At 44.7% G+C, this 19,706-nt stretch overlaps 1 protein-coding gene across 6 annotated transcripts in view; it reads left to right on the top strand.

Annotated features, from left to right (window-relative positions):
* The window catches only part of TCP11L1 (t-complex 11 like 1), a 35,094-nt gene extending 18,684 nt beyond the window's left edge, over positions 1-16,410 (top strand). For all 6 annotated transcript variants that reach the window (XM_086677722.1, XM_086677723.1, XM_086677727.1 and 3 more), the window contains 5 exons: positions 1,100-1,236; positions 3,631-3,827; positions 7,216-7,397; positions 9,138-9,310; positions 12,439-16,410. In XM_086677722.1, coding sequence (XP_086533848.1) covers positions 1,100-1,236; positions 3,631-3,827; positions 7,216-7,397; positions 9,138-9,310; positions 12,439-12,641 — 892 coding nt within the window. In that variant the 3' untranslated portion in view covers positions 12,642-16,410. The remainder of the gene's footprint in view (positions 1-1,099; positions 1,237-3,630; positions 3,828-7,215; positions 7,398-9,137; positions 9,311-12,438) is intronic.
* The last annotated feature ends 3,296 nt before the right edge of the window (positions 16,411-19,706 follow it).

Raw genomic sequence — 19,706 nt, 5'->3', positions numbered from 1 at the left:
ACTGTTAAAAGGAGGCAGTTGATTGTGGCCGTGAAGAAATGTGGGTCCGTGTTGTCAGATCGTTAGATTTTTTTCAGGAGAGGCTGGAAATGGCGGTTTTTAAAAACACTTTGAGCACAAACATGTTCATGGGTTACTCCAGTCAGTGGCCGCCAGGTGGCAGTTTCCAGCAGTCTCTCATCTGCAGCGGGTGGTTTTGGGGAACCTCTAGGAGTACTCAGAGGAGAGGCAGAATGTCCCCCAAGAAGTGGGCTGTCCCATGTGTTTGGGAGGTAGACAGGATGGCAGGGAAGGGACCCTGAATTGTTCCTCAGACTGTGTGTCCTTTCCACACATAATAAACTCCCACACAGAAGGTAATTGTGTCATACAGTTCAGTCAGTCCCAGAGGGTGTCAGGGGACTCAGGACATTTGACCCTGTTCCCCCTTGTGTGTAGGGCCTCAGCCAAACCTGTACCTTGGGTTCTCAACCACCTTCTGCAAGTAGGTCACTCAGCAGTTTCCCGCCTCTGGAGAAATAGCTATGGTGTGTGACCTGCAGGATTGAAGGCATCCTTAGCATCAAGTCAGGTCTGCCCACTGGGTACATTCAGAGTGTGAACGTGCAGTTCTGCCACCAAAACTAGAATAGAAAACATGCCCTGAAACTAAGAGCCTGGGGCGAAAGGAGAGGAGAAAGGAGAGAGTTCTTGTTCTTTCTTCCTGGGAAAGTGAATTAACGTGTGTGGGAGAGTGGAGACGCAAGTGGTCAGCTCTCTGCCCTTGACCTTGGGTCCTGGCTGTCCTTCGTCCGTGGTTGCTGGGAGGGCCGACCCAACGCCAAAGAACGGGTCCCCAGGCAGTGGGGGAGCTGTGTTTGCTTGGGGGCAGGGTGTGTGTGGGGGGGGAGGGGGGACAGAGGCGGCTTAAAAATCTGCAGTCTTTTCAATCCATTATTTAGATTTTTATGTTTTCTTAATCTACACTCTCAAGATTTTTCGAACTTGCTACCCTTTCTGAAATGAGAAGCCTCTCTCAGATCAGCTCCCCTCTTTCCTCTGAAACAGTGCTTGCTTTACAAGTGCCTTGTTCTAAATCCTTTTCTTCCTTTTCTCTCAGGGCAATTTTTTCCGTGTTGGACCTAATGAAAGTGGACATGGCGAACTTTGCTGTCACTAGCATTAGGCCACATCTCATGCAGCAGTCAGTTGAATACGAAAGGAAGAAGTTTCAGCAGCTTTTGGAGAAGCAGCCAAGTACGTCTAATGCTTTGTGTGCCCTTTCATTGTGTGTTTTTCCCATTCCAGTTCTGTAGCTTTTTGTACAATGATACTGTTTTCAAGACAAAACTAAAATTTAGTATGCGACCATTCTAATTTGAAGGCTTAAAAGCACAAGACTTTGGATCTGAAAACAAAACTTTATTGACAAGCAAGAGAAGTAAAAGTAGGATATAAGAATAGAAATTTAAAAGCATGAAGTCCTAAATTAAATGTTTCTTTTTAAATCTTTTTCTTTTTTAAATGTTCATTCATTTTTGAGAGACAGAGCGTGAACAGGGGGAGGGACAGAGAGAGAGAGGGAGACACAGAATCCAAAGCAGGCTCCAGGCTCTGATATGTCAGCATAGAACCCAGCGCGGGGCTTGAACTCGGGAACTATGAGATCATGACCTGAGCCGAAGTCGGAGGCTTAACCCACTGAGTCACCCAGGCTCCCCAAAATGGGTTTTTAATGAAAAAACCAGTTTGAGGTAAATTGTATGCTTGGCCGTGATTTTTAAAACATGACACACTTCTTGTGATTATTTAATTCACTTTCTCCTCTAAGGTACATGAAGAAACTTTACTTTGCCTCTGTTCTATATGCAGAAAATCTTTCTGGTTTTATACCCACAAAAAGTCTCATTTTTATAAGCCTCTCAGATGACTACAGGAATACAGAGCACTAGAGAACCCAAAACTGTGTTGCCTTTCAAGGGTACTCTTTTTGGTCTCTGCACAGGCATCTGATGTTACGATTAAATTACAATCTTTGGATCCTATTTATTCATGTATTAAGTTTATTTTGAGAGAGGGCAGGGGGAGGGGCAGAGAGAGAGGAGGAGAGAGAATCCCAAACAGGCTCTCCACTGTTAGCACAGAACTTGAAGTGGGGCTCAATCTCAACAAGCTGTGAGATCATGACCTGAGCCGAAATCAAGAGTCAGATGCTTAACCAACTAAGCCACCCAGGCGCCCCAGAATCCAATTTATTATGAGTTCTATTTAGCCTATAACTTTGGTGGTCCCAAGATGAAAATGGTGGTCTCTGGATAGATTGTGTTGCCTGACCTGAATAGATAATGCAGTGTCCAGAGCAGGTGTTCATCCAGCTGCCGGCAGAGAAGGCCGAGATGGTTCAGGAGGAATCAGGCAAGAGCAGAGTAGAAGAAGCAGTACCAGAAGATTGGCTGATGTTTACTACCTACTAGGCATGTGCCGAGAGTGCGTGCGCATTATCATATAAACCCTCACCAGTAAGACTAGGAGGGAAGCACTTTTTTAACACCATTTTGCAGATGTGGAAATCAATTTTGAGAACTTTTTGACCGGAATTGATTGACCACGTGGTTCACTTTCTCAGCTAGTGTAGTACTGCCCCTCAGGAGGCATCAGGGGTGCAGGCTGAAGAGCCTCAGTGTGAGAGCCCGGTGCCAGCAGCCAGGGCCCAGTGAAGGACCCACTGCTGCGATCCCTGAGCTGGTCAGTCTACTGCTTCCTCCTCACATGTACAAGCTTGTGGGCTAAGAGCCTGCCATCTGCAGAAGGCTATCGGGATGGTACGGCTAGCCACAGAGATCCGTGCCACCGCTGTTATGACAGAGCCAGAGGTGCATCCTGCAGCAGCGAAGAGTGGACCCCCATCATACCCTGGGCCACCCCCTTAGTTTGAAGGTGGCCTCCACTGGCAGAGCTGTAGCACGTTCTAGGACCTGTCAGAGAGACTTTCTCCCATATGGTGGAGAAAAACCTCATCTTTCTCTCGTGTCCCTCAGAATCCTCGCTGCGTTACTCAGCTTAGAAAAGGAGGAAGTCTATGAGAGCAGATGAAAGACACTCCAGGTTCCCCAACAGAATTCCAGACGCTGCGTAGTACACGTCCCCTCCCACGAGGCTGGAAGCAAACCAGATTGACAGGAGACTAAGATCTAGACAAGGAAAAGGCCTCCTCTTCAGCGTGCAGGAGACTTTACACTGGGAAGCTATCCCCAGTGCCTCCTCCCATCTGTCTCTGGGCGAGAAGTTTTGCATCTCCCTGAGCTGGAGTCATCAGAGCTTCCAGCCTCCGCTCCTGCAGCGGTCGGGGTGGGAGAGAAGGGAGTGGTTTGTTGAACATCTGCAGGTGGCAAGGTCTGGATACATGCTCTGTGTTTACTGTCTTGTTTAATCCTCACAACTGCCTATGGGGTGGTATTGTACATTTCTTTGTAGTAGGAATCTGATAAACCTCAGCTAGTAACCAGCAGTGCTGTGATTTGAACCAAGTTTTATTTGATTCCAAAGTCCGTACTCTATATACACCACACCTTCAGGATGATCTTCCTTAAAGTCATTCCGAGAAGAATTCCTCCTGAGTGTCATAGTAATGTTCGTAGCCTTGTTTTTCAGATTCCCTGGACTTTGTCACCCAGTGGCTGGAAGAGGCCGCAGATGACCTTATGAATCAGAAGTATAAAAATGCCCTGCCAGCTGAGGGAGGGGCCGCTGACTCTGGAGACAGTCCCATGCCAAATCCTGTGGCTGTCCAGAATTATGCATACCTGAAGCTTCTGAAATGGGACCACCTCCAGAGACCTTTCCCTGAAGTAGGTGCTCCAGAGCAGTCTAACTGCTTATTTCTTTCTGTGCTGCTGAACTTTTAAACAATTATAGTTTGGTTATAATCCTCTTCCCAGAAAATTGCCCCTTTTACATCAAACAATTCAGCAGTTTTTAGTATATTTACAGCTATATGACCATTACCAATGATTTAATTTCAAAACTTTTCATCACCCCAAAAAGGAACCCTGTGCCCATCAGCAGTCACTACCCTTTCCCCACTCCCCTACCCCCTGGCAACCACTAATCTACTCTCTGACTCTATGAAATTGCCTGTTCTGGACATTTTGTATATATAAATGGAATCCTACAATATTGGCCTTTTGTGTCTGGCTTCTTTAAGCAAAATGTTCGTGTATGTTATAGCGTGTATCAGTACTTTATTTCTTTAAAGTTATATTTTTTTACTGTAAAATATACACAACACAAAATATACCATCTTTTTTTTTGTTTAAAGTTAGCTCTACAGCCCACGTGGGGCTCGAACTCACGACCTCAAGATCAAGAGTCGCAGGCTCCACCGACTGGGGCAGCCAGGCGCCCCAAAATTTACCATCTTTAAGTGCATGGTTCAGTGTCATTCATACGTTCACATGGTTGTGCCGCCATCACCACCATCCTTCTCCAGAACTTTTCCATCTTTCCAAACTGAAACTCTTTAAATACTTAACGCCTTTAAACATACCTCATCCCTCCCTCCCTCGGGCCCCTGACAATCACCATTCTACTTTGCGTCTCTGGATATGAATGGAATCCTACAGTACCTTGTGCCTTTGTGTCTGGCTTATTTCACTCAGCATAGTGTCTTCAATGTTCATCCATGTTGTGCTGCTGTGTGTCAGCATTTTCTTTTTGAGGCTGGATGATCTTCCGGTATGTGGCTGTACCACATTTTGTTGATTCATTCATCAGTTGATAGACATTTGGGTTGTTTCTACTTTTTGGCTATTGTGAATTGTGCTGCTCTGAACATTTGTGTACAGGTTTTGTAGGGGCATGTGTTTCAGTTCTCTTGGGTAAATACCGAAATACGGAGGATGAGAATTGCTGGGTCACATGGTGACTCTGAGTTTAACACCTGGAGGAACTGCCAGACTGTTTCCCGCCACCCCCCCTCCCGCCCTGTGTAGCAGTGTAAGGGGCTTCCAGTTTGATTCAAACGGTAACAGCGATGCTGCTTTTCAGTTTTATCTAAGAAATACTTCTCATTCCACATGGAGCAAGATTTTTTTCCTTTTCTGTTTTTCACAGTAAGTACGTGTAACTGCAGTAGTCCTTTAGGAAGATGACGAGCAAGGGATCTCCCCGACTTTGTAGACTGCTGGTTTGGTGTGTAGACTGCCTTCTGGTTTTTGAGGGCACTCAGGCCTTTTAGCTCCAGCCTCAGAACATGCTACTTCTCTAAATCGTTCTCCTCTAAGTTCCTTATTCTTCCTTTCAAGACGATGTAAGCTCAGGGTATCACCTCTTGCCTCTGAGTTCCCTGTTTTGTGTCAAAGGAGGCTATACAGAGGGTGTTGAATTGAAGGGATAGAGGGAGGCTCCTTTCCGAATAGTGGCACATTCTCTCCTGGGGGACAGTGCACAGCCCGACATTTCGTTTAAAAAACAGCTGTGAGGAAGATGGTGTTTTCATTGGACACAGATGTCTGCCCTCAGAATCGATCCTTGGAAATCTTTTGTATCCTACACCCAAATCCTGGCGCAAAGCAGGGATGCTGCTGTGTAACAGTGAAATCAAGACAGAGGCTCAGTCTGTTGAAGCATCTCTGTTTAACAATAGGGGATCTTGAATCTTCAAAGATTGTTTTTACTTCTTGAGAAGAATTCTAGGTTAAGACCCTAAATTGTTAATGTCTTGATTTGGTGTGTCAGTCTCTTATAGCAAGATGGTTCTTAACATTTATTTGGTTAACCTGTAAAAATCCAGATCAGATGCCCTATCTCAGGGTCCCTGGCTGGCCCAGTCAGTAGAGCCTCTGACTCTCAATCTCAGGGTCATGAGTTCAAGCCCCATGTTGGGCACGGAGCCTACTCAAAAAAAAAAAAAAAAAAAAAAAAAAAATCAGCCTTTCCAATGCTCTTCCCCTCATCCCACACAGGGGACATTGGCCTGGCAGGACCCAGAGGTATCTAACATGGGGGGTGCAGTCATGGAAATTCACTCACTGACTGCTTTCTGGGTGGCTTTAGGTTATCAGTCATTCTGCCTTTTTTCTACTTACATTTATTTTTCATTTCCTTTATTCACTTACTGATTCTTGAGGGCCTCCTTTGTGCTGGATACTGAGGGGGAACCAAGGTGAATAATGCAGGCTCTCCCTTCAAGCAACTGCTACCCTCCTTCTCTCCAGTGCTCTGGCTAGGGTGACTGGCTGCCTGGTTTGTCCAGGACTTGGGGGCAGGAAGTGTTCACAGGACTTGGGAGTTCCAGCTTTAAAGCCAGGACATCCCCAGACGAACTAGGATGAGTTGGTCATTCTAGCTCATTGCCTCATTACTCTTTCCTGTTGAAGGATATAAGTCCTAGTTATCCGGGGTTGGCTCTGCCAATCCCCTTTATATCCATGGTCATCTTACGTCTTTGAAACAGCCCTGTGAAGCAGGAATCCCCCTTTTGTTGTTGTTGTTCTTTTTAATGTTTATTTACTTTGTGTGTGTGTGTGTGTGAGAGAGAGAGAGAGAGAGAGAATATGCAAGTGAGGTAGGGGCAGAGAGAGGGGGACAGAGGATCCCAGGCAGGCTCCATGCTGTCAGCCCAGAGCCCAACCCAGGGCTCAACCCCAGGAGCCGTGAGATCATGACCTGAGCTGAAATTAAGAGTTTCTCAGGGCGCCTGGGTGGCTCAGTTGGTTAAGTGTCCGATCTCAGCTCAAGTCATGATCTCGTGGTTCGTGACTTTGAGCCCCAGGTCAGGCTCTGCACTGACAGCTCAGAGCCTGGAGCCTGCTTTGGATTCTGTGTCTCCCTCTCTCTCTGCCCCTCCCTCACTCATGCTCTGTCTCTGTTTCTCTCAAAAATAAACATTTAAAAAAAAAAGTTGCTCAACCCACTTGAGAGCCACCCAGGTGCCCCAGGAATTCCTGTTTTGCATAGGGCTCGTAGAAGAAGAAATTTGCATGAGATTATGCTATTTAAATGTCCTTTGGCCTCATGTTCTTAATGAGCATGTTTTACTCCAGCCTTTCTAAGGACAAAGGGGCTCTGAGGAGGAAGGATTGTTCACACAGCCCTCCATTAAGGCTCTGTAAGGACTAGAAAATCCTGAAGGAATCTGTGGAGGCCTGTGTGGGGGCTGTGGCCCCACTGCCCTCTGCTGGCCAGCCTGAGCCTCCAGCTCAGGGACGATTTTTTTTTTTTTTTTATTCACTACAGACAGTTTTGATGGACCAGGCTCGCTTCCAAGAACTCCAGCTCCAGCTAGAGCAACTGACCATCCTGGGAGCCGTGTTGCTGGTGACGTTCAGCATGGCAGCCCCAGGAATTTCCAGCCAGGCTGACTTTGCTGAGAAACTCAAGACGATTGTGAAGATTCTGCTGACAGATGCACACCTGCCGTAAGTGGCTGCAAGCCATGGGGCAGACCCTGCGAGCCAGGTCGGGGGCGGTGGGTGACAGAGAGCAGACGGGAGCAGGATCTCCTGGCTGGTGTGGGGCAGAATCCGGGGCCACTGCCTCAGAAGTGACAGGAAACTTTACACTCTGGTTTTTCACCGCAGCAGAATTCATTCAGGTTCCTACAAAGAACATTAGAGTTCACCGTAGGGTTCGCAGGTCTCCATGAGAGTGGCTTTCAGATGTTTAGGACCAGAACACACGGTAAGAAATTCATTTTCCATTGTGACCTAGTGCACTCTTTAGGCACATGTAACTGAAATAAAAACTTCACAAAGTGAAACTTATCCTAACTGTGCTTAGTACAAAGTCTTAAGACATTAAAAAAAAAAAAATACTGGTTGCTATCCACTGAATTGCTTTCACAACCTGCTAACAGTTTGGGCAACACAGCCCTAGGGAAAGGTCCTATAAGAAGCAGGAGGTGTTTCCCCACAGTCATCGGGCTGTGAGTACAGATTTTTTCCCTTGGCATGTTCTTCGTGGCCATTTTGTGCCGCGTGTAAATGGATTGTTTCCTCACCCAGCACAAACCCACACCTGTGCGAGGGCAGCTGCTGTAACTGCTCCTGCGGTGAAGTCCGATCAGGTGACTTATGTGGTTCACAGCATATAGAATGATGGTTGTAAGTAAACACTATCTGACAAGGTCCAGTTCAGAAGATTCTTCAAGGGGAATGTCCCCCAGACATTCTCATCCTTACATAACGGAGGAATTTTCCTGCTGAGTTTGCACCAAGCATGCGTGTGTTTGGTATGGTGAGGGGTGTGTGCACATGTTGTGACCAGGGATTCAGTAGCCTTGACTTAGGCCAGGAGGGGTTTGCTGAGCAGATGCCCTTGCACAGGGGTAGCCCTTGGCTGTCAGTGAGTTCTCCCACAGCAGATCTGCTTTGTCTACTGCTTAAAGCTACCGATGAAGGGGCCCTGTCTGGCACCTTCTTAGCAGTCCAGCCTCACACTGCTGTATCTACCCTGGTACTCGGGGGCTGACACACACCTGGTTCCAGCAGTGAGTCCCAGGGCGTGCACATTTGCTCCCACTATTTAATTGGCCCAGAACACGGGCAATTGCCTTCTTGTAGAAAACCTACCAGCAGGAGGGCTCCCCACAGATACTCTAGGAGAGCTCAAGGGCCCCAGGAAATGAAGGTGCTAGTTTTCTTAACTTTGGGAATTCCGTTTTATTTATTGTTTTAAAGTAGTTAATACACTCTCATGTTTCAAAAATCAAAAGGGATAGAAGGGTATCCATTGAAAAGTTTCTCTCCCACTCCTGTCTCACAACTACCTAATTTCTGGGTTCTTGTGTTTTGTTCTAGTGGTGTTCAAGATCTTCTTAAGCCAAATCCAGGCTTATTTCACCATAGATGCTAGTAAGAACTTGGGTTTTGAGTAGTTAGCCCTGGTATAGCCTGGTATAGAGCCCTCCCCTTCCCAGTGTTCTTTCTAGCCAAGAGAGGGAGAGGGGGAGAGAGAAAGTCCCCTGAGTCATATGTACACAGCCTGAAAGGTTAGTGGCAGGGGAGAGAGTCACAGATTTTCTCTTTGAACATGTCAGTCCATGCATTGGTGATTGTGACTCTTATCAGGACTGGGGCTCTTCCTGGGCTTGAGTTGGGTAGATGTGCACTTTGTTTATGGGCCCTTCTCTGCCTTCTCCTTTCCCTTCTCTGCTCAAGCTCCTTCCATCTGAAGGATGCCCTGACTACCATTGGGGAGAAAGTCTGCCTGGAGGTGAGCGGCTGCCTTGCCCTGTGTGGGCTCACTCCCTTTACCACGGAAAAGGAGACTGTGCTCAAGGGCCAGATCCAGGCTGTGGCTAGTCCCGACGACCCCATCCGCAGGATCATCGGTATGTTTGGGCGAAGACGGGGGTAGCAGGGATGTCCTTTTGGAGGGCTGGCAGACAGACCCCTCTGAAGAAATCTAGAAGGGTCTGATAGGTTATGAGTGCTGATGAGTGAGGGGGCGAGTGATTAATCACCACCGTGCAATTAGGGCAAGCCAGAGGTCTGGACAAGTGACCAGGCAGCTGTCATTGTTCTGAGGGCTCTGACTTTGGAATTACAGGCTTTGTTCAAAACCCTGCTCCAGAACTATGAGGTAATAGAAAATACATGGATTGGTCTCTGCCCCCGTTCCTGGCACAGAGCCCCTGAAACTCTTGTAATTTCCTAAGTGATAAGAGCACTAGAGTATCTTTTATTCTAATATTGGTCTTTGACCTGGATCCTGACACAGAGCTCTTAAATCCTTTGGAATTTCCTGGGTGATAGGAGTGTCTTTTGTTCTAGTGAGGCAAGTCTGGGTGGGCTCCTGGATGGGGGCTGGTCACCAGAAAGACCAAGCCATGATCAAAAGCTTAGAATTTTCAGCCCCACTCCCTCATTTTCCAAGAGAGGGGAGAGGGGCTGGAAATGCCCATGTGATGAACCCTCCATAAACACCCCAAAAGTTCAGGTTTTGGGGAGTTTCTGGGTTAGGGAACTTAGCCAAGTAATGGGAGGGTGATGTACTCCAACTCCACAGAAACTCCTGCCCCCCGAACTCTCCCAGACCTCACCCTCTGTGTCTCTTATTCTGGTTTTCATCTGTATCCATATCCTTTATTCTATAGTAAGCTAGTAAACATAAGTATTTCTCTGAGTTCTGTGAGCCTTTCTAGCAAATAATCAAAATCCAAGGCAGAGGAGGTTATGGGAACCTCCAGTTTGTAGCCAAATCAGACAGAATTTGTGGGTGTTCTGGGGACCTACTACTTGTGGTTGGCTTCTGAAGTGGGGGGGGGGGGCAGCCTCATGGGACTGAACCCTTGACCTGTGGGATGTGACACTCCCTCCAGGTGGTGTCGCAATTGAGTGCAATTGTAGGACACCCAGCTGGAGTCGCAGAGAATTGCTTGGTGTGGGAACCCCTCACCCTCACCCACATCTGGTGCCAGAGTGTTGAGGATGCGGGGTGAGCGTGAAGGAGGGGGCACGGGTTTTCTTCACAAGCACCTGCTGTGGTTCTTGAGCGGGTGACTGGATGCTTGAGACTCCTCATCTCTCAAAGGGGTAATACTGACAACCCTATGCAGTTGCTGGGAGGACTGCAGGGCATGAGATCCATAAAATGCTTGTCATTGTATTGGGCAGCACATCAGAAGTACTCACTAGAGAGCTGTGATTAAAAATATTACTCCATGTGGTAGCTGTTACTTTTCATCATCACAGCAGTAGCACTGTGGAAAATTCTGGTTGATCGAGGAATACAGTGTTCATCTAATTTTGGGGCACCTGACTGGCTTAGTTGGTAGAGCATGTGACTCTTGATCTTGGGGTTGTTAAGTTTGAGCCCCATGTTGGCTGTAGAGATTACTTAAAAATGAAATCTTAAAAAAATGTTCATCGAATTTTTAAAATTCCCATTTATCTTTAATTTTGAAATCATTCTTTAGCTTCTTTATGAAACTAGATAGATATTCAACATGTAAATGACAATTAGCCTTCAGGCAAAAGCTGAATGATCCATGATTACCAGATTTCAGGTTGGAGTAGAGGCTAAACCAATGACATGAGCCTGCTTCTAATACCATGACTTCTTTTTTTATTCTTAAGTAATATTTTATGGAAAAAGTTACAGGGATTGATGGTTTTTTAAGAATTAAATGATTTCATCCCAGTCCTGCATCGGGCATGATGTCATGTGTGGGTCACTTGGGAGAAGCCTCTTGCAGAGGTATAAGGATCATCAGGATTAATGTTACTGACCTTGGTAGAGATGCAGGAAAGTGCAGTAAATAGACTGCTGGCTAATAAGCTACTCTGTGCCCTGCCATCTTGGCTGTTTACTAACAGGCAGTTACAGACCTGGGGGTAAAAGCCAGCCCTGGAGTAGGAATGATATGAGGATCTCCAGGTCTGGGTGAGGCTTCCAGCTCTGAGAACCTTAGGAAACCAAACTAACTTTGGAAGAGGGGTGATGGGTCTGGTCAGCAGTTGCTCTGTCAGTGTGTATTGGGATCCAGAGGTCATTTGCACCTGAGAGGGTGTTGCAGGGCAGGGGGTAGGCATGCAGTTTGAAAGAACCCATTTAACATAAATGCCCCTATTGCTTTTGTAATAAAATCTGCAGGAAGTGTGGCTTGCATATTCTTTTGGTTGATGAGGACAGTGCAAAAGCATCATAGAGAGGAATGGGCTAAAAAAAATCAACCTAAATTATTTCTCAGAGTAGTCCAAGTTTGCAAATGCCCACAACTCCATGGCCTTCCACTGTAGGCATTATTATTATTATTATTATTATTATTACTTAGAGTTTTTATTTATTGAGAAAGAGAGGGAGAGAGGGTGGGGGGAGAGGAAGAGAAAGAGGGAGAGAGAATCCCAAGCAGGCTCTGTGCTGTCAGCACAGAGCCCGACTTGGGGCTTGAGCCCACAAACCTGGAGATCATGATTTGAGCTGACATCGGATGCTTAACTGACTGAGCCGCCCAGGAGCTCTTCTTGTTTTGTTTTTGAACTTGTAATTCCTGCGTTAGTCCTCTCCCACCCCATTTTTTATGGGATCTTCAGTAATGGCTCACGGTGGTCTCAGTGTATCTTGCTCCTTGGAGAGGAGAACCTGTCAACACTCTAGTCCCCCTTTGTTCATTGACGCATTTATTTTTCCTTTCCAAATATATTTTGAGCTTTGAGCTTTTACTGGGGGCCAGGTCTCATGCCAGGCCCTGTGCTGGGTGCTGGCGAGGGTGGGGGAGGGGTTGGCAAACAAGATGAACGTGCTTCTACCCTCTTGGAACTAACTAACTAGGCAGGGAGAGGAAATGTTATAAATGGGGTAAATGTTCAGAATGGCAAAGTACTGTGGGTACTTGCACTAAGGGTGGGCAGGGAAGACTTGCCTGAAAAAGGGATGTTTGTGATAAACACTGAAGCCTACTCAGAAGTTTGTAAAGTCATCCTGAACAACAACTGACTGCTTTCTTTTCTATCACAGATTCCCGAATCCTGATCTTCTTAGAAAGCTACCTTGCCTCAGGTCATCAGAAGCCATTGCCTACGGTACCTGGGGGATTGGGTCCGGTTCAGAAAGAGCTGGAGGAAGTTGCTGTTAAATTTGTCCGCCTGGTCAACTATAACAAGATGGTCTTCAGTCCCTACTATGATGCCATCCTCAGTAAGATCCTTGTCAGACCCTAACACGTACGTGCGCTACAGTAGCAGTATTAGCCTCTTGATACAGAATACCTGTTCTCAACTATAACGTTGCTTTGGAAAATGGCTATTTAGTACATGTCTGTGTAACATCACTGATTCCAAAAGGAAGAGTATTGTGTATCACTGTTGAAAAGAGCTGTTGAAAAACGCACTGAATTCAATTCTATTTTGCAGGTTTGTATTTATGAGTGCAAGTTTACAAATCAAGAAGCTTCTTGTTATCTTGAGTCTCCTAGGTAGCACTTGGCTTTTACACGGTGAACTGCTGTGTGTCCACCCGCACTGTGTCCTGATTGTAGCTGCCTTGTCTCTCCCAGGAGGCTGGGGCCTCTCTCCTGCTATCCGGGTAGTTTTTCTTTCAGACCCCTCAGAGGATCTGCCAGCCACCCAAGAATGAGACACCAAGCCATGACTGTGTTGAGACTCTCCTCCTTCACTGGCACAGACCCCCAGTCCTCCCCCAGCTATTTTGTGTTAGAAGGGCTATATATAGTTTTTCCGCCTCCCCACCCCCCCACCCCTCCCATTTATTGTTTTCTCCCTCCTGGTCTAGCCAGCGCCCCAGAGCCCTTTTGTTCTAGAGGAGAATTAATTGATTTTAAAAAGCTTATTCTTTTATACAGAATTATTCCTGAGCCTGGATGATAGCAGTTAGGACTTACAGAATCCAGAGAAAGGAAATTCTTTGACTTTTAAGGTTTGAAAGTTAAGGAGGAACTATTTTTTTAAACAATATATATGTTGGTGTCATGTAAAAGAAGACAAATGTCTGGAGTTTTTACTGAAACGTTCACTCATACAATACGCAGATGTATTGATTGGATTTGAATTTCAGAAATGGATTTAAGTGTTTTCAGATAAAATAGCGTAGTATAAGCTCACTTATTTCTATGATAAGGAAGTCATGGAAAATCCCTGGTTTTTGAGCAGTATTTTTTGAGGAACTTCAGGGACCAGAATTCCTGACCTATCCTGTGACTGAAAGGGTAGCTGGGGTCTCACAGATGACCCGCTGTGTTCAAAAAATAAAAATGAAAGGTGTGTGTGTGTGTGTGTGTGTGTGTGTGTGTGTGTGTGTGTGTGTGTGTTTTAGACAGGGATGTTATGTTAGAAGCAGAGCCATGAAGCTGGAGTGAACTCCCAAGAGCTGGAACAGCAAAAAGCAAAATGATGCCAGGAATCCCTTCAAGCTGCTGAGGGGTAGGGTGGGACGGGAGGCAGGTGGGGCAGCCACCAGAGGAACCTTCACTCTGTGAGAGCTGTCACGTGTACAAGCTTCAGGAGAGGGAATGGTTATGCCGGGGGTGGGGAATGTGATTTCTCCAGATACGTGCTACAAACTGTGTTCTAATGGTGTGTTTTACTTGCAGTCAGAAATGTATGCTGTGTTATGTGGTCAGAAGTCATATTATTAAAGTTAATACTCAAGGACAAATCTTCCGTGGTTTCGTTGGAAGGGAATAAAAGTTCAGTAAGTAGAACTTTTAAAGAACAAAACCACAGTCTTTTATAGTGTCTTCAATGAGGTCCTTTCTGGAATTGTTTCCAGAGGTAAGGTTGCTTATTGGTCGTATGGTATCCCCAGGCTGAGAAGCCCAAGCACTCTTTTAAAGTTGGCTACACGCCCAACATGAGGCTTGAACTCACAACCTCGAGGCTGGGCTTGAACTCACAACCTTGAGATCAGTAGTCCCATGCTCTACGGACTGAGCCACCAGGCACCCTCCCCTACCTCAGCACTCTTTTGCCTGCCTCAGCCTCAGAGTGTTTGGGGTTTTGTCCCTCCTGATCCAAGGATGAAGGAGAGGAGCTTTACCCTGAAATATATGGGGTGGATCAGCACTCCTATAGTCATTCTTCCCAAATCTTAAAAATTCTTTTTGCCTTCTTTTATAGGGGTTAATTGTTTACAAGATTTTTTTCTTTCCCCTAATGTGTTCCTAAATCGACAAAGTTAAGTTTGGACCATTTGAAATCTTGATGCATATATTACAGGGACCTGCACAGACTCTCATGCCCCCTGCTACCTTAGTGTCCACTGGTGGAGTTCTCTAAATGGCAAAGCCAAGAATGACGGAGGCAAAGTTCTGAATCACAATATTCATATTGAGTTGTGTTGTCGCTCTTTGAAGATAAGTGAGCTACTTTCTTCCTGGAATCTCACAGGATTATCACTAAGGGCCAGGAAAACCCATTTAGTTCATTTAGTCACTCAGGAAATGTTTTATTGAGCATCTCCTTGTAATTCCCCCCTACAGCTCTCCCTCCAAGATATGTACCCTTTGGAGGGGAAATTATCCTTCAGAATTGAACCGGTTCTATATAATGCAGTCTGATTGGATTTGACTTGATTTTCTAACAGGTTTGTGGACACAAGCATCTTTTATGAAAGTGCTAAGTTTATTGGCTGTAGTACTTTACCATGGATAGACTGAGCGCCTTGAGAGTTAGGTCCATTACAGACAGCAAGGCTGTTAGATTTATTTGATGGTCTCATGAATGAATGAATGTCTAGAACAGTAATTGCTACTTTGTCAGCCCTTGGCTGGGTGGGTGGGTGGATGGATTCCCAGTTTAGATGTTTTCTGAAAATCTCATTACTTTTAAAGCAAGCTGTATAATGTGATTGTTTATGTAACCATATAACCCAACTATAAATATACTTCGGTAAGGATGTCTCACTGATTAAATACAGTAGGCAGGTGCGTAAGAGCTTTTTTGTCTGAAGAAAAATTATTAATAAGTCTGACGTACTAGGTGTGTGCACATACGTGTGCCAGTTCTAAATGGATTTTTTAGCAGTTCTGTTTTTGTGGAGGTGCTTGTGTTCATTTCTCCAAAACCTTAAGATTTCTGGGCATAGAGAGGGGCGGCTGCCACCACCTTTCCTGCTGCTGAGTTTCAGGGGGAGTAGGTGTTTGCTGTTGACATCCAGTGACCTTTGGCATGTACCAGTTTGTGCAAAACATTTGTATTTCTTTTAATTTTGAGGCAGGGTGGCAGAGTGGAAAGACTGGGAGCTGTCAGGAAACCAGAGTTGTGACTCCATTTCTGTTAGGTCCTGATTTGCCCCACTTAGTACCTATTTCTGGCACATGTAAAATGAAAGGACTAGACTTGATCTTTAAACTGCTTTCCAATCCTGACCTTCTGTGATCTGTCTTACTTGAGTAACTTAAGTATACTGCAGTAGGATTGTGCACAAAGCTCCTGACTGAGGGGAAGATCTGGGCTGGAGTCCTTCCTCTCTTGCCTTCTTACTGGTTGTGTGATACTGGGCCAGTCATTGTCCCTTGGGCCTCAGCATTTTCATCTGTAGAATGGGAAAATGACTAACCCTTCCTGTGAGGATTAAATGTGATAATGGATATTAGAATGCTTTGGACACGGAAAAGGACTATAAATTGCTTTAACAAAGGAGAGCATATAACCCTCTGCCTGTATTCGACTTTTGGCGCCCAGCCTCCCTGCAGTCAGCACATTCTACAGGCCTGAGGGAAGGTTCTCCTCCCGGCCCAAGACTGATACTTCCGTCATCTCTTCTGTGGTAAAGCTACAGTCTTCCTTTTTCTCCTCTTGCAGCCTCCACCCCGGTAACTTCTCCCCATCCTCTCCTCTGTATTATTTGAACTAAATGAATGCATGAATGAACAAATGAAGGACGGTAGATGATGGGCTGTGAAACTCTTATTTAAAGGCACGATCTCATTGAAAACATAATCTAAATAAAGAACCACCATGATGTTTGCAATTGTGTATTTATGTTGGATTTTGTATTCTATAACTATTTTAATGGATAGCTTTTTTATTCATAATATTCAGAACAACTTAATGGGATGGAGGAGGAGATACTCTAAACCCACTAAGCTCTTTTACTCTGTCAAATGCTCACTGATCCTTTCAGAAATAGCTAGAGCCCTGGGACTCAAGTGTCAGAAACCTCAACGGGCAGAATGTAGTTACATCTGCCTGTGGTGTGGGTTTCTGTTTACATTGACTTCTGAACCTAAGGACCAGAACTAATCTGTAGGCCTGGTTTGAGTTTGAAATCAGATGTGTCTGATTTTATCTCAACTATAAACACTGAGAACCTTTAAGAGCAATTTTTTTTTTAATGTTTGAGAGAGTGCAAGTGGGGGAAGGGCAGAGAGAGGGAGAGGCAGAGTCCCAAGCAGGCTCTGTGCTATCAGCGCAGAGCCTGACTCGGGGCTCAATCCTGTGAACTGTGAGATCATGCCCTGAGCTGGGCCTCTGCTCAACCCACTGAGCCTCTCAGACACCCCAAGCAACTTCTGACCTAAATGCAACTCTGGAATTAAAGAAGCTCCCCCGTTTCTGTCTTTTTCATTCATGCTGCCTCTGCTTTCTAAAGTGTGGTCTTCCTTGTGCTCAAAGCAGAACTTTGGTCAGGGCTCAGGGAGGAAAATTTACAAAATGGATGAATTGTTTTTCTTGATTTTTATTCCCAAAGCTTGGTAAGATGGCCCTTTTGTTGAATGTATAAGATTTTACTTAGAACAGGAACATGGTACCTGAGTTTTGTTCCTTGGTATGAATTGTCAGGACTTCTGGGATTTTCACTACATAGAGCTTCGCTTGCTGAGTGTCAGGTAAGAGGACCATCAACATTAATGTAGTTTGCTTTGGGAATTATAAAAAATTTATGAACATGGTAGCTATGTTTTTACTATCCTGTAAATGAACTCTTGGTTTTACATGCTAAGTATGGGGAAATAGAAGGTTCTAAAACTACCAAATAAATTAATAGTTATTGACCAAGATTGATATGCTGACAAAAGTGTATTTCTTCATTCTTTCCTAATGGTATGATTTGGTTGTTCAGTTTTACATTTACTAGGTAGTTACAGCCTTTTACTTTACTCGGTGTGGCAACAGATAAAACCTCTTGAAATTCAGTGCTAAAGGCTGGGGTTTCACTGATTTTTGTTTAGGAAGGACATAGAAATCCTTACATCTTACCCAGTTGTAGAATTGTCGTTGTTATTTTCCCAGTTCTAGAATTGTCTAGAAAATGTCATTGCCTTGATAAAAAGGAAAAATATGGATCTCTTTTGGAAATTTCTTCTGGGTCTAGCAGTATGGATGTATGACAGTTTCTGCACGTGTGGGACTGGCTGTGGCATGAGTGTCTGCACATTAGATTTCCCAGAGTAAGTTCAGCTACTTGTTCAACTGTGTCTACAAAAGGAAATGTCAATACTCAGAATCCTGTTAAAAACTAAAAATCCATATGTATTTACAGCAGAACATTAGAAAATGATTTCTTTTCACAAATAATCCTTTTTATTTTTAAAGATCAGATAACTCTCAGGAGAAAAAAATCTTAGAAATACAGTAGGAATAAATGTAATACACATAATGGCTGCTAGTGGCACTTTTCATCAAGGTAGGGAGGTTGTGTGTGTGTGTGTGTTTTGTCTTTGTTATGGTGCTAAGACAGTCATTTTTCATGCATTTGTGTAGCTTTGCTTTGCCGTTCATGCAAACATCGTTGCAGATCATCACTGGCATTTGGAGCCATTCTTGTCTTTACAACACTACCCAAAGATAGCACCTCAGGAAAGACCCTGTACCTCTCTACTTTAAAGCCTGCAGTGTATTTGGCATTACTTGTACCTTTCAGATTTGTTGTTGAAAACCATATTTAAAAAACGGCTTAAACATGGCTCTTGAGGACAACAGAAGCAGAATTAGAGCCAGCAGGCTTCGAAGATATTTTAGCTTTCATGGGAAAATACAAAAGACACATGCTTGTGATTAATGTGTAAATATTACCTGGCTACGTATACATTTATGTAAGAAAATGATTCCAGGTAACCGTTTTTCTATTATAAGTCAGAGTTATATAGAAATATTTAAGGCTGATTTTAAAATGTTAGCTATTTAGGGGCGCCTGGGTGGCGCAGTTGGTTAAGCGTCGGACTTCAGCCAGGTCACGATCTCACGGTCCGTGAGTTCGACCCCCGCGTCAGGCTCTGGGCTGATGGCTCGGAGCCTGGAGCCTGTTTCCGATTCTGTGTCTCCCTCTCTCTCTGCCCCTCCCCCGTTCATGCTCTGTCTCTCTCTGTCCCAAAAATAAATAAACGTTGAAAAAAATTTTTTAATGTTAGCTATTTAATCAGTTTTGAATTTAAATTCTAAATTGGGTGCCCAGTATGTAAGGATTTCTTTAGAACTGTAATACTTTTCCTTTTTTTTTTTTTTCCTTACTGACTTTTAGCTTTTATTCTGAATCACAGCCCTTAGGCTCAACTAGTTTTCTGTCTAGCAGTTTTTCTTTGTTTGTCTTTTTAAGTTTCTATATTTATTTTGAGAGCGTGTGTGAGCGGGGGAAGGGGAAGAGGGAGAAAGAGAATCTTAAGCAAACTCCACGCTCAGTGCAGAGCCCAACACAGGGCTTGATCTCACGATTACAGTATCACAACCTAAGCTGATATCAAGAGTCAGATGCTTAACTGAAAGAGCCACCCAGGCACCCCTGTCTAGTGGTTTTTCTAGAAGTGAGTCAGAGGAGGTACTGTTGCTAACAAGGAGTGGAACCTAATTCTTTGGACTTACAATTTAATGCTGTGTGTAGGTCATAAAGAACTTGTTCTTGAGCACTAAGCATTGCTTTTAAGAGAGATGAAAGGTAAAATATCTGCCTCAGATTGGGATAAGTATGTTCATATTTGAGGATTTCTGAAATGTTTAATTTGCCTCCTAACGTTAGATCCCTCATGTTTTCAGTTAGTACTAAGACCGGGAACGGCCATGTAGTTATGTATACATATAGTAAATACAAAGTGACTTTGTATTGTCATCTATTTTTAAATGGTATTGATTGAATAAGTTGCTACTTTATTATTTATTTATGTTTGTTTGTTTATGAGAGACAGGGCACAAGCAGGGGAGGGGCAGAGAGAGAAGGAGACACAGAATCCAAGCAGGCTCCAGGCTCCGAGCTGTCAGCACAGAGCCCGACGTGGGGTTCGAACTCACGAACCGTGAGATCGTGACCTGAACTGAAGTCAGACGCTTAACCGA

This window comes from Puma concolor, chromosome D1, assembly GCF_028749965.1.
Source record: "Puma concolor isolate L17-30 chromosome D1, mPumCon1.1.hap2, whole genome shotgun sequence".
Classification (NCBI taxonomy): Eukaryota; Metazoa; Chordata; class Mammalia; order Carnivora; family Felidae; genus Puma; species Puma concolor.
Note: the sequence above shows the minus strand (reverse complement) of the source record. Positions and strands in the feature narration are given on the sequence as shown.